Source organism: Mixophyes fleayi, chromosome 1 (genome assembly GCF_038048845.1).
Source record: "Mixophyes fleayi isolate aMixFle1 chromosome 1, aMixFle1.hap1, whole genome shotgun sequence".
Classification (NCBI taxonomy): Eukaryota; Metazoa; Chordata; class Amphibia; order Anura; family Limnodynastidae; genus Mixophyes; species Mixophyes fleayi.
This window is the reverse complement of record NC_134402.1, coordinates 137,421,603-137,440,056: the sequence shown is the minus strand read 5'-3', so window position 1 is coordinate 137,440,056 and position 18,454 is coordinate 137,421,603. Positions and strand designations below refer to the sequence as shown.

At 38.6% G+C, this 18,454-nt stretch overlaps 1 protein-coding gene across 1 annotated transcript in view; it reads right to left on the bottom strand.

The window, feature by feature from the left end:
• Positions 1-18,454, bottom strand: part of PAPSS1 (3'-phosphoadenosine 5'-phosphosulfate synthase 1) — a 63,951-nt gene that overhangs the window by 31,758 nt on the left and 13,739 nt on the right. Inside the window, exons 4-5 of the mRNA XM_075200756.1 lie at positions 13,972-14,110; positions 12,709-12,827 (exon numbers count right to left, since the gene is read on the bottom strand). Coding sequence (XP_075056857.1) covers positions 12,709-12,827; positions 13,972-14,110 — 258 coding nt within the window. The remainder of the gene's footprint in view (positions 1-12,708; positions 12,828-13,971; positions 14,111-18,454) is intronic.

Sequence of the window (18,454 nt, the reverse complement as noted above, 5' to 3'; positions counted from 1 at the left end):
ACATATTAAAAGAATGTCTAGGTAAATATCTCTTTGCTCCAAGTACAAGTTCTTAAAAAAAACAAAACTTTTTAGTTTAAATATATTTTGCATTGTTGCTATTGCAGAGTAAAACAAAGGTGCAGATGTTTTGCTAAAAGCAAATGCTGAAGCATGAAGAACTGAATTTTATTGTGCAACAGTTTATATTTGTCATAGCAGGAATATAGAATTATTGTAACTGAATCCCATGACAACCAGTTTAGGAGAAGTTATATTAGTAATGGACAATAGGTGGTCCTAGGGCTGCAGGTGGCCAGTCAAGCCTTCACCTGTGACACCCAGCTCCTTCCTGCTTTATGCCCTGTAGCCCAAAGCTATTATTCTCTGCAATATGTCCTGCCAAGCTTCATCTGTGGCATAAGGAAGCAAGTGAAACTCAACGGACTATAAAGCTGATAATGAACCTTCATCTTATTGGCCTAGAGTAGTGGTTCCCAAACATTTTCAGTTCGCGGCACCCTTAGAGTCTCCATAATTTTTCAAGGCACCCCCTCCAAAATAATTACCAAGCAGTCCCGTTTTATAAGTAGTTGGGTCGAAATTATGTATTTAGGTCAGGACAGAAATACTTCGCAAGATGTTTGCAAAAATAATACACAAAAATCCATGGGAAAACACATTTTTATATATTTTTTCAATTATATTTCTGTCAACTAATTTACAGCTAATAGTAAGAGGAATAAGATCAAACAAAATAAAACAACAAAATGTACAAAAATCATCACACTCTACGCGCCCCTTCACCCTCACACTCTACGCGCCCCTTCACCCTCACTCGACCCCTTCCTACATTCTTTTGCTCCTCCATTGCTGTTTCCCATCACCATTTCCCCTCCCCTTTCTTTACTTACCATACTTGGCCTTCTTTCTTCTATTTCTTTTGTCTTCTCTTCTGTCTTCTTACCAATCGGCTGGCACCCGGGTCCCAGCAACGTCATCTCCTGCTGCTCCTCACTGAATATGTCTGACGTGATGAAGTCAAGCCCAACATTCAGTGAGAAGCATGGAGGGAGGAGGATGCTGTGTCCCGGACGCCGCCGGATTGGTATTTTTTTCTCCCCCTGGCCACGGCGTCCCTGTAGCAGCGCCACAGTACCCTTGGGAGCCACAGCGCACACTTTGGGAACCGCAGGCCTAAAGGATCCGACTTCTGCATAAGATGACCTCCTCCATACAAGGTCACACAGAACCAGCAGCACATCTGAGATCAGAGGAGGGGTGGGGGAAGGGGGTGCAGACTGCATCACAGTCTCCTGCTTCCCTCCTCAGGAAGGAATTGCAAGGTTCTTGCTTACTTCATTAAAACAAGATAAGGATTTTTTTTAGACTGGCCTCATCTCTGCAGAATTGTGTTGTACCTGTTTGTCACCCAATATTCACATTGAATGTTCTTGTTTGTTATGGAATGTAGCACGTGTTTATCTTCCATTAAAATGCTTGCCGATTGTTGTTTCTGTCATTAAGGGGCATATTCAATTGTTGGCGGAATCACCAAAACGCTTGCGCTCCGCGCACTATTACCATTATTACGGTAATAGGGCGCGTAAATACCATTATTACGGTAGTTTTCTCACTGGATTTCAGCTTGCAGCTCCCTGAGCCGCGAGCTGAAATCCATCTTACTATTACCGTAATAACGGTAATAGTTTTAACGCTGCAGGGACTTCAAAGAATTGATTACGCCCCTAAATGTTTTAACTAATCACTGAAATTAAGGGTGATGTGCTGGCCTTTTGAATCTTTATGTGGTAGCAAAATGTCCGATTGTTACCATTTACATAACCTGTGGAAGGTTACAAATTTTTGAGTTTAGATAAAATGCTTGAGCTTGCTAGAAATGTTGTCAGTAAAATTTGTTTATATAGCACCACCATATAACACAGTGCTGTGCAGACAATATGTAGTCAATCACTTCAGCCCCTGCCTCATTAGTGCTTAGTGTGTTGTCTACACACAACAGGGTCAATTTTTCTCAGACGCCAATGAACCATCCAGTATATTTTTGGACTGTGGGAGGAAACCCACACACAAAAAAAAAAAACACAGGGAGAACCTGCAATACAACTCTGACCAACAACTCCTTTTCCCAATATATTAGCTAGAACACCATCACATGGCAAAGTTTTGAAGTTACTTTTTTGTTGTTGTTTGTTGAAGAATTTTACAAGTTAATTTCAAGTAAGTGTAACTCAGGCACTCTTATTCATTACAATTTGAAAAAAACTATATGATAGATTCACTGTGAGCAGCTGCAGCCTGCGAACATTTAAAAAACCATGAATATCTATCTAGACATCTAGTCTAGAGTTATCGTAGATCTATTCCATCCAATGTAATACATCAAAAATCTAGCACTGCAGGACAACTTCTAATAATAAATTCAGCATGGCTCCTCTTTAAAAGAAAGAGGCACTATTATTCAGGAACACGTACCATTGAAGACATACAACCAGGCGGAAAAACCTATTCATTTTGGCTGCAAAGGCTTCTGATAATGTTTCGGTTACTACTAGTTTGCAGTGCACATTTTAGCTCATGGAAATAAAACAAGGGCCACATACAATTACTATTTGAAAAAAAAAAAAAAAAAAGTGTTTTTATGTCACCTTAACAAAGAAAAGACAAGCAAACAAAATGAGCCAAACTAATTCTACTTGCTTGCATTTTTTTTTCTCCGCTTAAATGTGGGTTAGGCATCACAAAGCAAAAAAACTGAGCTAGATATCGTTTTGAAATACTGAGACTACAGACAATTGTGGCTCGGTTAAACACTTTCTGCAAGCAATTATCAATGAAAGTTATCTATAGTACAGAAACAAACAACTCTTGCCAAGCAGTTAACACATCATTATCACTTGGTAACAGTCTGTATTCATTCAAGGCCCGCTTCCTCAGCACTAATCTTATATGGTGCTACAAGTCACATTTCTTTCAAATGTACCTATCCCCTACACACACTATGAAGGGGGCCATATTGCAGGCTAAGCCAATATTAGGTCCATAATTTCAATATAAACTAGCAACATCCATTAAGATTTACTGGCACAATTGTCAAGTTCTGTAAAGGTACAGGAAATTGTACACATATCTGAATGTTCTTAGCAGTCGTTTTATTCAACCTAACTCGTACGTAAGACTTTGTAAGTGTACTGGAGCTACAAGTATATATACTTTCATAACACAGACAGCTGAGGAAACAAAATACGTTTGAAAGTGATTAATTTTGATTAAAAGAAGTCAATTACAGTAATACTCGGGTTAAAAAAATACAACTGTCATTTTAATGAACAATAAATATTAGACATGAAAGACTGGAAATATTGTCATAAAGAAAAGCAAACACGCCCCAGCAAAATGATGTATACTCCTGATCCAGCCAAAAATTCAACTTGTAATTGGAAACTGAAAATGATTAGTACAAGGGATGAGTTAAAAATTCCAGATAGAACACTGCTCCGCCACCATACATCAAACGCTGGAGGAGAACTTGTAGCGTGCTGGCTGTTCCATGATACAGAGCAGGCTTGCTCTGTGGAGCATCTCAGAGAAGTACACTAATAGCCTTTAGCACAGGGATGGGCCACCTTCCATAAATCCAGCTGTTGATCAACTACATCTTCAATATAACTCAGTCAGCACCCATCCAGTTCAACTCATCTATCCATCAAATTGCAGGCTATGCAATAAGTGTAGAACTCTCCTGTGGCAAGGAAATCTATTAATAGCACCTAAACCTAACTTTCATTCAGCCGTGTATTACCAGCAGTCACTTTAAATCTTGAAGCTGTGCCATATTAAGACTACATGTTGCAGAAGTGAACTTATCTAACTGTACCATAGCTAACACACAATGCAACATGTATATTATAAATGTCTGCCCACACTTCTCGTGATGATCGGACTACTCTGGGATATTTCCCTGTTGGTGCTGGCTGGCTCCCTCCGTTGAAATACATATAATCTGTCAAGCCGATTACTGAAATGGCTAAATAAAATTACTCCAGTTTAAAAACACTGAACCTAAAATGTTTTAAGTAATTAAGCTACCTGTAGTTTTAACATATGCAGGTATGAGGTCTGTTTTCCCATTATCCTGAAAGTTCCTAAACAAGAGATAAAGTAAACATTTGCTGCTGCTGGATGAGTGTTACACACCTGATCACAGAGAGCCTCCTCTAACAGTCACATGTATGGAGCACTACCACACAATCTAATAAGGGGAGGAATGCTGGTAACAAACTGGGAAAAGACTGGGTCATTTTTAAATTTTGTTTTAAGAGACAAAAAAACAAACAAACAAAAAAAAAGCAAAATTAGTGCTCCAAATTACAGAAACAATCCCTTATCTACATTATATCCAAAGCTTTGTGGATAACAAATCTTAAATGTAAATGTTACAAGTTTTACAATTCTGAATCCTGTGAGAACAATTAATTTAGAATAAGGCTGTGATATAGCTCTCTAGACTTCCTGATCACGTGTGGATGGTCAATTTGGACAATCAGGTGCAACGCACATTTATCCACAATGCAATTGTCATACCGATTCTTCCAACTGTGTTATGATCTGCCTTGTTTCTTTGTGTGCATTTTACCCTGTGTTATGATTTGCCTTGTTACCCTGTGTGCACATTATCCTGCAGTATCTGTGATTCTCCAGAGGAGCTGCTGTCCGGCCGTTCCTCTATCAGGGGTTAACTAGCACAGAACCCTAACAAACTGAACATTAAAACACAGTATCTTATTTTTCATTTATTGTTATTCAGAACAATCTTTGGTGTAGCATCTAGCCACACCAAGTTGGGGCTATCTGGTAATTATCAACACGTTATGTCTAATTAAATGTAACCTAGTTTCTGTGACAATATAGTAAAGTCTGCTTGAATCCCCATCCTGTCCAGTTATTTGTTCACTGTTCCATAGATCATTTTCTCCCCTTTCGCATCCTTTTCTCCCAGTGCATTCTTGTCAATATTATCTAGGTATAATGATCCTCTCAAATACAATAGCTTAGAGACATGGCCTAATGGTATATGTATCACATTGTGATAAAGCTTTAAATGAGAGCAGGCAAAGAGGTGACAGACACAAATCCCTGTATTTGCTAATAAGAAGCACCAGGACCTCACAACTAGTGTACTAGCATAATAGTAGCATATGCCGACACAAATGCATACACAACATTTAGATGTCACAGTGCCTTAAAGAACAATGCATGGAGCCAAACAAAGCATCAAAGGGCTGATTAAAAGGTAAACAAATCCAATCATCCAGCTGTGTCACGGTAACCAGAACGAACACATTAGTGAAAGTGTTTCTTCATATTGTATATTCAAGGTTTAGTGGGATTTTTTTTTTTTTTAATTTAAAAAAAAAAACCCAAATAAAAACACATAAATATGGAGAATAAAAACTGCAAGAACCTAATAGCAATAGGATGCATTTTACTCTCCAGAAAGATCCATACAAAAATTCACGTTTAGTCACATACAATAATCAAATCTGTTGACCGAAAGCCATGTGTTGGTTTTCACCATTGTCATCTGACATAGACCTTTTACCATTACTTAATGTGTCCTTATTGTACACTGCATAAAAAAGAACAATAGGATCATAATAACAGCTTGCAATGCTTTCTTTATAGGAGTTCTACCTCTCCTTTTCTGCTAGCTATTCCCTAGTAACTATGGAATGCATTGAAAAAAGGAAAAACAGGGGTTTTATGACAAATCAAAAAGGAACTTGGCCATTGCCACTATAGCTTTGGAGGTCAGTAAAATTGTATTTAGCCAAGAGAGAATTTATGTTGTAAAGGGGAGGATCACTTTTACACAACTGTCCCTCTTTCTCATTGCCCCCTCACCCCCCATTACTCCAAGCCAGGTGATCATGCTGTTTGCTCACCACATGGGAAGAGGAAGTCACCATCACTAAAGAGCTCAATAGAAGTGCTCTATAGAACACTGTAGGTGCATGAATTGGCTTACTGCAGCTTCTGGCCTCGGGCAATGGGGGGCAGAATGGACAGATTGGAAGTTCTACAAAGGAGAACATCCCTTTAAATATGCAATCTAAGGTTAATATTTTCTAAATATCTCTATGAAGAAGGGAACAGGATGAACATTTTCTGTTTAGGTGTATTAGAATTATAATGTAGTTTTGTTAAATACTGTACTGTGTCCCATAAAACTTACAGCAAATTCTCACCCTGGAACCCTCCCCCAACCATAACTACCTAAGAACGAATAGATTTATTTATTTTTCACTACTTAAATGTATAGTCATACAGGTCATTTTTTGACTACCAGTCCCTGCCAATAGATCAGTAGTGCGTGAATAACATTGTGAAAACATTCAGGAGAAATTTACTAGTGTGTTTTTTTGCTGATATTGAAACTCCACAAGCTGGTTGTGGTTTTCCCCTCTAAACTGACGAGTTAAACTCCGGTAGGCAGGCAGCCAATCGGGAGTGGTGCATTTGGAAAATGTAGTAAAAAACCCCAAAAAAACCATGGATTTTTAGCCACGGTACAATGTTTTATGTATATCTTCAGCGGGAGCATCATTATTCATCATTTCTGTATTCTTTTCAGTTTTCTAATTTTTTCTATACATTATGACTGGTAAGATAGCTCAAAGAGTTTTGATCTTATTTATACCGGCATTTCCCAAAAATTGGATCGCTACGTTTAACACAATTTGGATTTTTCAGCGATTTGGTCTATTGGGGGAAACATGCCCCAGTGTGTTATAGTAAACTTAAGACTGAACACAGATGGAGAAGAATTTTGCATGTTGCGACCATTACTCATTTTCTCTAACCGCGTTGTCCATTTGGCACCAGCTCCCCAGGTCAACACTTATGACCTGTAGCATATTACACTACTGTCATCTGCAGAGGAGCCCAGTTTTGGACATGGGACTAAAGAGAACACATGGCTTTATATGTGGTTGGAATGGGTCAGTTATGGTTATGACTTACATTGCCCACCCCAAAATCAGGCATGCCAAGAATATATATTCTACTGCTGCACTGTGTGCCGTATAAGCCTATCCATTTTTACCATATTACACATGCTATTTACTTTATCACAATACTGTGCACTGTGCTATTCAGCAGTCCACTATATTTGTCTGAAAACGGAGACCCTCAAATCTGAGAAATAGAACAGCACTGTTCTGAAACACCATGGAGTGAGCCGACTGCAGCGGTCATTGGGACTTCAGCCAATCGATATAAAAAAAATAAAAAAATTGGCAAATTTGCCTACGTTTGTAGTTTATCACACAGTGATATATGCCTTTCGACTATATAACTATATGCCACAATTCTATACTAAAGCTGAAAGTTATAAATAAATGCACATTTGTAAAAGAGTATACCAATGATTACTGACCAAGACAAAAAGAAGAGAAATGTGTCTACTGCAGATTTTGCAACATCTAATGCAGCATTACTGTGACATCTACTGGACAGACTGAGATTTACATGAAAAAAAAACCAAAACACACATTTCATTAACATGGATAAAAAGTCAAGCATGAACACAATCCCAAAAACATCTGTAATTCCAGCTGACATTCCAATATCCTATACATAGCCACAATGACCAATATACTACTCTAATGGTCACTATACTATCCTGCTCAATAATCAATATAACTTAAGCCTGGACCTTTGCTACAGGGCATTCAGATGGCAAGTAACAGGTAGCATCAATGGATACTAACTATTATTACACACACTATAATTATAATATATATCTATATCTATATATATCTATCTTAGCATGGGAAATAAAAATGAAAGAACAAGGGGCATATTCGATTAGTTAAATACAAAAAACGCTGCATAGTCTCCCGGAACGGCCGCAAGACATTATGCAGTGATTTTTTTTTAATTAGAAGTAGCACTTACTTTTGCTCGCTCGTATAAACGGAAATAAAGCACGGCTGCGATGTTCTCAGGAACTTAGCGGCCAATTGAATCTGCCCTCAAGTGTCACGAAACCTCATAAATCAGAGAACTACAGAGCCTCCGTCTTGACCACAGTGCTCAACAATAAAGATGGTATTTTGTAATTTAGTGTTCATTGTTTTATCTGTTCCCCATAATCCCCCCCTCCCCATATCCTTAAACCTTTAATACTAATCATTGGTGAAGTACAAGTGTACATACTGCCTGGTTTTCACTTTCTAAAATACAAGCTCTTCAGCTTCATGACAAATGATTCCACCAACAGTTCATATATGTTATCATGCTAATTGCTTGCAAGTAACATCAACAACTTATATTTTAAAACTGGTACAATAACCACAACGTACAAATCAAGGAAAAAAAGTATATATTTGCATAACTTGCATGAGTTGCTCACATGTTCAATAACCTAAACTCCATTTAAAATTTGTGAATTGGCATTAAGTATTAATTTATCTGTACATCAGCAGTGTTCCTACAATTACACGTTTACTTGATGCATCGCTCTGTATCATGTGCATTAAACAGGTCTCTAAGGGGCATATTTAACAAATTGTTAAGGTGCACTATCGTGCACTTAACGTACAATTCATGCCCCAATGTGTCCCCCGCATATTTATTAAAGGTGCATCGCAGCAGATATCGTGGATATCTGCTGCTTTGCATTCTGCTTAGTTTTGGGGAGCAGTCACCATTTAATAGTATGGTGACTGCTCCCTCTTGCAATCTAACAAGTTCCGGGAAAAAAATTTTTTTTCGGGAACTTGTCTTGGCTGAAGCTGGCGTACATTATCATAAATGAGAAATCTCAGTGCTGTCAGCTCTGCTCCGAAGAGCAGAGCTGGACAGCGCATGTGTGGAGGGATCATGTGGTCCCTCCCTGTCAATCACCGCTCTCTCTCTGCAACTGTAGTTGCAGAGATAGAGCGAGATGTTTGTGCGCATGTGCAGGTCTTTGAACTGCACATGCGCAATTGCTAAAAGAAGAAGACTGAAGAGGAGATCCAGGGACATCGCGTTCCGAAGAGGCGGGCAAGTATGATTTTTTTTTTATCACAGAAACAGGAACTGCTGTTTCTGTGCTGGGTTGTACATAAATGTGAGAAATAGTTCAATCCTTATCATTGCGATAAGGATTGAAAACTATTTTTCACTATGTTAATATTGATAAATGTGCCCCTAAAATTCTTAATTAGCACACTGGATAAATCCTTAGTCTTTGATTAGTGTGTTTATATGGGGTTCTACCCGTTATTGATGGATTATCATGTTCACTAATTGAGGAGCCAAAAAGGACATCCTATCACAGATAGACAAACATTACAATGTAAATATACAGCAGCAAATATAACACAACCATGAAAATTGTGATCTCCATGTATGTGAGTGCAAAAATTATAGTAACCCTGACTAAAAGTCACACCAATTAGTGTATATTAGCACACCACAAATTGTATCCCTATCACCATTCCCCCGTGTCACTTATTTGACAGATTCCTTGTTATGCCTCCGCTCTATACTCAATGCGGCTGTGAGACTCATCTTCCTCTCACGCCGCTCCTCCTCTGCCTCCCCTCTCTGTCTTTCCTTACATTGGCTCCCCTTCCCCTACAGAATCCTTTTCAAACTCCTCACCACCACTCACAAGGCTCTCTCTCCAACTCTACTGCCCCTTACATCTCTAACCTCCTCTCCATTCACACTCCCGCCGGCTCCCTGCGCTCAGCCAATGATCGCCGCCTCTCCTCCACTCTGATCACCTCTTCCCACTCTAGAATCCAAGACTTCTCCCGTGCTGCCCCCCTTCACTGGAACGACCTCCCTCGCTCCATTCGTCTCTCACCCAATCTGTGCTCCTTCAAGCGGGCTCTTAAAACTCACCTGTTCCTTAAGGCCTACCAATCATCCACTTAACCTCTCACCTCTTCTGGTTCTCCCCTGCCCCCTTTCTCTCTCCCCGTTGCTTCACTGGCTCCCGTATGTACCTGATTCTGTTTACCCTCCTTTAGGATGTAAGCTCGTATGAGCAGGGCCCATCTTCCCTCCTGTCTCCATACCTGTTCTTCCACTCCGTCTCTACTGTATCTGCCTGCCTGGAGTTTCTGAAGTACTGGTACTTTGTGTTTATTGTTCTGTACTGTCTTACCCTGTATAGTCTACTGTTTGTACCATGTACGGCACTGCGGAAACCTTGTGGCGCCTTACAAATAAACGATAATAATAATAATAATAATAATAATAATAAGTAACCTAGTACAAGCAAATAAACTTGTTTAAAGTATCACTTTCACATAGTAGAGGGAGCCACATTTTGGGATGAAACAATATATTTAGCCGTCCTTCATAAAGGCACAATGTACGTAATTCCTCACCGATGTCACTAGTTCCTAGTAAATTGATAGGCTGCATTCTCCTGAATGTTGGAGGTCTTAAAATGGCAGCCGGCATTGCGTGGAAGTGATGAGTACTGTAGCTTAATTTCCTCTGCTCAGAAGGAAAGCTGGTACATATAGACAATCTTGGCAAGTGAAACAAAATTATCATGAACGCAATAAACCAGCTTTAGAAAGACACAAAACCAAGGATCTCAGTGATACCCAAAAGATAAGATAAAACTCTACAGGTGAAATTCAATTGCTGGCAATGTGCCGCATGCACTTCACAACGTCACCTCTATGAGGTGTGAGGTAAAATGAGCGGAGATTCCTGCCATAACATGGGCGCGATGTGTCTCCGTGAACGCTCTGGAGACATGTGGCGCTGAACTGAATCTTCCCCTATGTGGCAAAAGAAAGGAAATATAAAATGAAGGGAAAGACGCATATAGGTTTGCAATTTTACCTCACAGTGTTAACATATGGGGTTTTTTTTTGTCTACGAGGTGCATGTAAAACTTCAAAAGTGCTTTGAAAGCCAATTTTGTCAACATTTTACATGTTTAATATAAAGCTTTTGTTGAAGAAGAAAAGAACAGCAGTTACTTCACAGATGTATAAGAAAAATAAGGTTAAACAGGACCGATTCAGATTGTTATTGCCTTTATTAGCCATCTGGTGATGAGGTGCAAGAAAATTCAGCTGACACTTTTATGGTTCATCAATTATTTGCAGCAGAGGAAGCTTTATGGCCCTACATATCAACATTAAAGCTTACAAACTAAGATTTGCCAAGTCTGTGTATGGACTACAAAATGTCAGCCAATGCAATCTATCACTAGTTTAACTTTGTTTTGTAGGACTCTCTCTGCTGATCAAACATTGGTAATCCCATTTCTGGGAGATGCAAATTTAGCAGAAATTAAAAATTAAAGCAATTCTCGTATGTGTCACATCTTTGCAATACGCTTACGCTGCATTGAAATACAAGAGAAAAGGCACATTGTTAAAGAGTCACTGTGTCTGCATCAAATTCTAATAGACTCTCCAGCCCTTCAGTTTTATTCAAATTGTTGCATAAATAGTTTAAAAGGTCACAATCACAGCAGTTAATTTGCCAATATAAGATGCTAATCAATTTGCATCAAATAAGGAAGAAGAGATACAAGTAGGGTAACTGAACAAGAAGAGAGTGAAAGATGGGAGAGAGTGTGGAACATTTCCTCTATGGGGTAACTAATAACATAAGTCAGCCTATTGCGATATGTTCAACTGTGGCTGGAGAGAGGAGAGAAAGCTTACTGTGCATTTATAAAATCAGTGTCAAAAACAACAACAAAAATGTTATTTTTATGCCACATTTGAAATATTTTTTTTAAGGAATACAAATGCATTGCGACAGCTGATAATGATTAGCTAAACCTAAAAGGCAATTTGATCTGATAGGAAAATAAATCATGTAACCTTCACAAATATATAAGTCCCCATAAATTTGAGATAATTAGTTGGTGCCACCTGGGCCAATCCAACTGCTCAGACAGAGCACCAAATGACAGGATCAATTGTCAAACTAGCCATATTCATGGTTGACCAAATTAGGCAGATCCAGCCATTCAGCACTCCATTAAAGCGGCCTCAATAGTGCGGTCAGATCATGTATATACATATGCAGTGCAGCTAAGCATTTCATAAAGAGAGGTCAGCAGCCTTACTAGTAGTAAGTCATTTCCACTGTAGAAAAATAAAATAATCAACTTCCTCTACAAGCACAACTTTCTCACAAAGCACTTAAACACATATATGTGAAAAATAATAGTAACTATTAGTAGTTAATAATAATTGGTTTCACTGGGGGAAAAAAAGCAATTTTGATGTTATTTATCATGCATAAAAGTAATAATTAAATATTGTCTGCTGCTTTACAGTAAAAAGTGGAGAAAAAATATCATAGGTATAAGCTTCTCTGCAACATTAATGTTTAGCGGTTTTATAGAATCATGATTTTAAAAAAAAAGTGACGCCAGAGCCCCGACGAGGGCAGGGGCGAGGGACGCGAGAGCCCCGACGAGGGCAGGGGCGAGGGACGCGAGAGCCCCGACGAGGGCAGGGGCGAGGGACGCGAGAGCCCATTCCATTATCTTTTCACATTGACTCTAAACACAGGACCTGAAATTGCCTCCAGAAAAGTAAATAATTTGCAAAGCTATCTTATTGCAAAAGGGTATATGCATTAGAAGTATATGTTGTACCATCTTAAAAACGCTTATTTGATATCCTGAATTATCAGTGATTTCTATCCAAACCGCTTACTTACCATTTCCTGCAAAAGCTCAACAACTTGTTGAATGCAGTCGTTTACATCACAAGAATCTGTTTTTAAGACTAACTCTGGTGCCTCAGGCTTCTCATATTCAGCATCAATCCCAGTAAAACCTAAAAGGCAATGTATATACATAAAATGCTTATGACTAATGTATTGGATTTTTATATCAGAAGAGACAATTCCATGGACCCAAAGTTGAATGTTAATGGCGTACGTAAGCCTTATGGTCCGAATGTATGAGCAGCTGAATAGTAACTGTCGCAGTGCTACTTCCATTTCCACCTACAGCCTGCTTAGGCATTGGGACAAATCAGGACTCAAGGGGGAGGAAGAGTGTAGTGAGATAAGGGTGACACACTGCAGTAGTTACTATCCTGCTTGTACTCTGTATCGGCTGCAGGGTTTGGTGCTAGGTGGACATAGGTAACCAACAGAATGTCTCCATGCCTCCTGAGCACCTGACCATGGCAGCAGATTAGTTAGTACAGTAACATCTTTGTTGTATCAGCACTGTTTAAAGAATGAGGGACACAAAGGAGGCACAGAGAACTTTATATAAAATTTGGCCACGTGTTATGGTCCAGGTTAAGTCAAATCTTGAGATCAGTTAAACAGTACCATAGAAGAACACTAAAAATAAAGCCAATATTGCAATCATGAGGATAGTATAGATCTAAATGGCATTTTCATTGGAAAAAGGGAAAAGCAGGTAAACACCCCGTTATCTCATTGTCTTGCAGCATGGAATCCACAAGCCCCTCATTACTCTCTGCATAGAAAATAAACGTGTCCACTGAGAAGCCTGAACTATTAGACATTAAGGGGTATATTTACTAAACAGCAGGTTTGAAAAAGTGGAGATGTTGTCTATAGCAACTAATCAGATAGTTATCATTTATTTAGTGCATTCTACAAAATGACAGCTAGAATCTGATTGGTTGCTATAGGCAACATCTCCACTTCTTCAAACCCGCAGTTTAGTAAATCTAGCCCTAAGTGATGCCTCAATTAACATTAAGAGAAATAAGCAGAGATAATGCCCTTCTTTGTAAATTTAAAACGTAGCCTATTTATCCTTGGTCAGGAAGTTTAAAAACGATTTACATGTATAAGAGTTAAATGTACTTGAAAATAACAATGTTGGGTGTTTATATATGATAAACAAGAACTGCCTGTACAGTCAGCCATTTATATCACCACATCCTGTACGTATCAGAGAAATCTGGAGTAAAGGATTTCCAGATGAAGCCTTACCTTTGATTTCCCCGGCTCTTGCCATTTTATATAGGCCTTTGACATCTCGCTGCTCACAAACGTACAAAGGGGCATCCACAAACACTTCATAAAATGGCAGACTAGCTGCCTCGTGAATTTGTCGGGCATTGTTACGATCCTGAAAAGGACAAAGGAAAGCAAAAGTGTTAATCGAGCTTTGTAGGATTTTATAAGCGTCAGCCAATCCTTTAAAAACCACACATAAATGTAGACCTTTTCTTTGTTGTTTAAAGATCACAAACATATAAAGCTTAAAATAAATATTATTTAGTCTCTTACTGACAACTACAAGGATTTCGGATGCTAATGTCAAGGTTCGTAAGTAATTACAAATTCCAATGACCCTTAGTACCAGGAAAGAGCAATGTAAGTAAAATATAGGATTTAAACAGACCGTATCTGGTTTTATGAATCCTACATTTGTGTCACGGTCCAATATGTGACAGTGTAAAGGTTTATCTTTTTGCTTTTATCACGTATTATCTTAGGTGGCTGCTCTTTTGCCGTCGGCAGGACATGTACCACGTAATAGCTGTACTCATCAGACTAGAGAGGCTGCACTGGCCACAGAGCACTTACCTTAACAACAAGCAGTAAGTAAATGTTTAGTTTTAACAAGGACAAAAAACATAAATAGTGAAAGATCCCTCAGTTAACCATACACTTCAAACATAACACATTACTAAGAGATATCGTTCTGCCCCAGATGGAGGACTAAACTGGTTTGCTAATCTCAAAATATATAGTTGAATATGCTAAACTTAAAACGCTAATACTGCAACTATTCTTGATGGTGGACGTGGCTCACATGAAACACAGATCACATTACCAGAGTATGACAGAAGGAGCTAAATTCTCCAGTAGGATATTTTTCAATACAGATCTATTACTACCAGTTACTGTAGGAGGAAATGCTTGGTGATCAAACCCTGTCCCTCACTCCCTTTCTGGCTTTCCAAACCTGCAAAAATAACAATTTTATACTAGTACTTATGCTAGGCTTACACAGGCTGATGCTGTCAATCACATGGACATCTAAACTGGTTGATATCAGGAGGATCAGAGCTTGGCCAGAGCTGCCAGATAATTTCCATCTTTAATGGGTCCAGTTAGTTCAGTCAGAGGTAAAGAAGTTGATCTCACACAGATGCATAGAGGTCATCTCCAACCATATCTCCCAAAACTGAATATTTATGATATAGCCGCTATCATTGTCAGAGTGAGGACTCAGTCACTTTTAAAAAAACTTGAATGTTTTTCTCTAGCTTTGATAAGCTGTACTAGTCATTCTTCTGTAAACCATACAAACAATTACAAAACCATAGATAAGTAGCAACTGAATTAAATGGACATGATTTTGATAAGGTGGTTCCTAAACTCTTCAAAGCATAATCAATGAGCTGTAAGATTAATCCCCTGAACCAGTATGATGAAAAACTTAAAAATCGGAACCAGGAACCAGCCTGGCTTTTGTCGTGGGTTCTCAGGTAAGAAATTTTTAAATATATCATATATAAAAATTATTGGTCTATTTTGCTGTCCAGTTATGCATTTGGATACCCCTGCACCGATTGGGATGAAACCAATGCGAGGTGGTCCAGATCCTGGCCAGATTTTAGGAGGGTTAGGGTTCCGGTCAGACCTCCCGTTGGTGTACACTGGGCAGAACTTTGACCAAGGAAGCCTGTTCTGGGCCTCCCACTGGATGGATTTGGATGACATTTAATAAGAAAAGACACTGGGCAGCCACCTCATGGGTGTGTTGGAAAAGCAACTAAGCTGGCAATTATTTTTAAAAGGTTGACAGTTACATCCAACTCATTGACAACTTAATAACTTGAAGATTTAAACCTGGTTATCGCCAGGTACTTCAGCTAGTAGAAAGTAATTGTACAACACAGTGTCAGTATGGGTTCATGAAGTTATGCCTAACCAATAGTACATTTTTATTTTGAGGATATAATATTCTAACTGGATCTTGGCAATGCAATGGAGGTGATCTATTTGGATATTACAAAATGGGTTCAGTGTTGTGCCAGTCTGGTACATAATAGTAATTGGTTTAGGGGAAAAGTATATGTACATAGGTTGATAACTGGCTGACCTTGAAATACATTCAAGGTCAATAAAAATGTGTCTAATACCTGTTGTACCAAGAACCATACAATCATCAGATGTGAATGAAAGAAAAATGGTTTCAGCGGTAGGTGTTCTTTACTGTAAGTGTGGAATCCCTTATCACATGAAGTGGTGATGATAAACACACACAGAAAAATAAAAATGTATTGGGTGCCTTTCTTGCAAGAAATGGTATCTGCCTAAAGTTGTAAATGTCATTGTGCTTGTTGCAAGTGTGGCGTTTGTATGAGTTTCCTCCGGGTGCTCCGGTTTCCTCCCACACTCAAAAAACATACTGGTAGGTTAATTGGCTGCTAACAAATTGACCCTAGTCTCTCTCCTTCTGTCTGTGTGTGTGAGTGTGTGTCTATATTAGGGAGTTTAGACTGTAAGCTCCAATGGGGCAGGGACTGATGTGAGTGAGTTCTCTGTACAGCGCTGTAGAATGAGAGGCGCTATATAAATAGATGATAATAAAGTAGATGCACTTTGCAAAAATCTTCACACATCTTTTTCTCCTTTTCTGAATTACAGATGTTATATTTAAAGGCTCCGATATAAATATATTACAAGACTATAAAAAAAAAAGGGTGACATTTTATAAACACACACACACACACATTAGGTTAGCTACTTTGTAGTACGCTGCTTTCTCTAAATGGCTTCCTGTAAGCAGAACATGTTTTGCCATTCATGTTTTGGATTCCGCCAAAATCCTTCACATTAGTGTATGTGCAGCTCATCCAATTAATTCAACCAACAAAGACAGTAGGTTTTTATTGAATGTGATGGGAAGGCCACGGTTCTGTCCAATTATGTGTACTGGATTCAGCACCTATATCTAACTGAGAAGAAATAGTCCTGGACTCATAACAGTTTAAACAGCTTTAGCTTTTAACACTACAGCTTAAAGCTGCAATAAAGTGAGGAAGCTATGGACTTCAAATAAAATTTCAACCATCCACCATAAAGCATGTCTATATAACCTACAGCATAATACCGAACATTGTGTTACTACAAGGTGCCTAAAAATAACAGTACTACACTGCACAAAGGACATTGCTCATAAACCTGGAGCAAGGCCGGTCAGCATGTAGTGCAATCTGTACACACCTCATCCAGAAAACTCCCACCCACAGCAGGATCGTGCACCTTCTTGTCTAATAGTGCAAGTCATACTGAGGGTACTTGATCTCAGCCACTGCATGATACACTAGAGGGGTTAGTTAATGAAGAGAGGGTTAATACAAGCTGTTCTGTTTATGGCCTAACAAGGAGAATTATGAAACAATATATTAATATTGTCATGACTGATCCTAATATCTGAGTGTACTTGAGTCAAAAATGGTTTACAGGAAATCAATGGGATTCAGTATTTGAAAGAATGAAACATATAATTCAGAGGCTTGCTATCTGGCACCCAGATTGTTTACCTAGATGCTCCATTCTCACAGAAAGGCAATCTACTCCTTTTTTTATTGTCCAATAAAGAGTTCAAATAATCCAAAAAGATTATCTAAACTTTCTTCACCTTGGGGAAAAAAAAAAAAAAAAACTTGGGCCAATCCAAATGTATGTATATATTTCCTTTATAGTAAATATGAATGAACAAAGCAATAAAACATATACTTTCCCTAACACAACTACAGAGCCCAGGAAGATTACATACAAGAGGGAACAAGCATTCCTACTCACTTTAATGTCACACTGCTGGAGCATTTTATCACTTCAGAATGTAATAATTTCCAGTTCAGAAAACAGTGACATTATAAAACATCTGACCTGTCCTTTAAGCAGTAAGCTAGAATGAAGACAATAAGTGGTTCAATATACAATTTAAGTAGAATAAAAGAAACAAAAAGGAAACTGGAAATATATTAATTATTTTATTGAAAGGAGTGGAATAAATCATCTCACCCATTGTTCAGGGCATGAAAAGTACTGTTTGATGGCCAATGTTACCTCATAGTAGGAGGGAGCCAACTTCAACTCTTTATTAGATCTTTTATAAATAACTAATATTATGCTGTGCTGTACGTAAAAATGACACAAAGCAGAAGGTACAGATAGCCCTGCACAAATTAGCTTACAATTTAAAAGAACATGCTTCACAGACCAGGCTGAAATGAGTGTGCAAAAACAACAAAAGAAAAACACAATTTAAGCGTCCCCAACGCTGCAGGGAAAACAAACATTAAAAGCAGTATGCGGACCCTGCAATTCAGGTAAATGAGTGATTATCGGAGGGACAACACCATTTTCATACATTTCGGGCAGGACGGATTCAGAATTATTCTTTGATAAGTTAAAAAACCCCTTTAAAAATCAGACAGCAGACGACGCG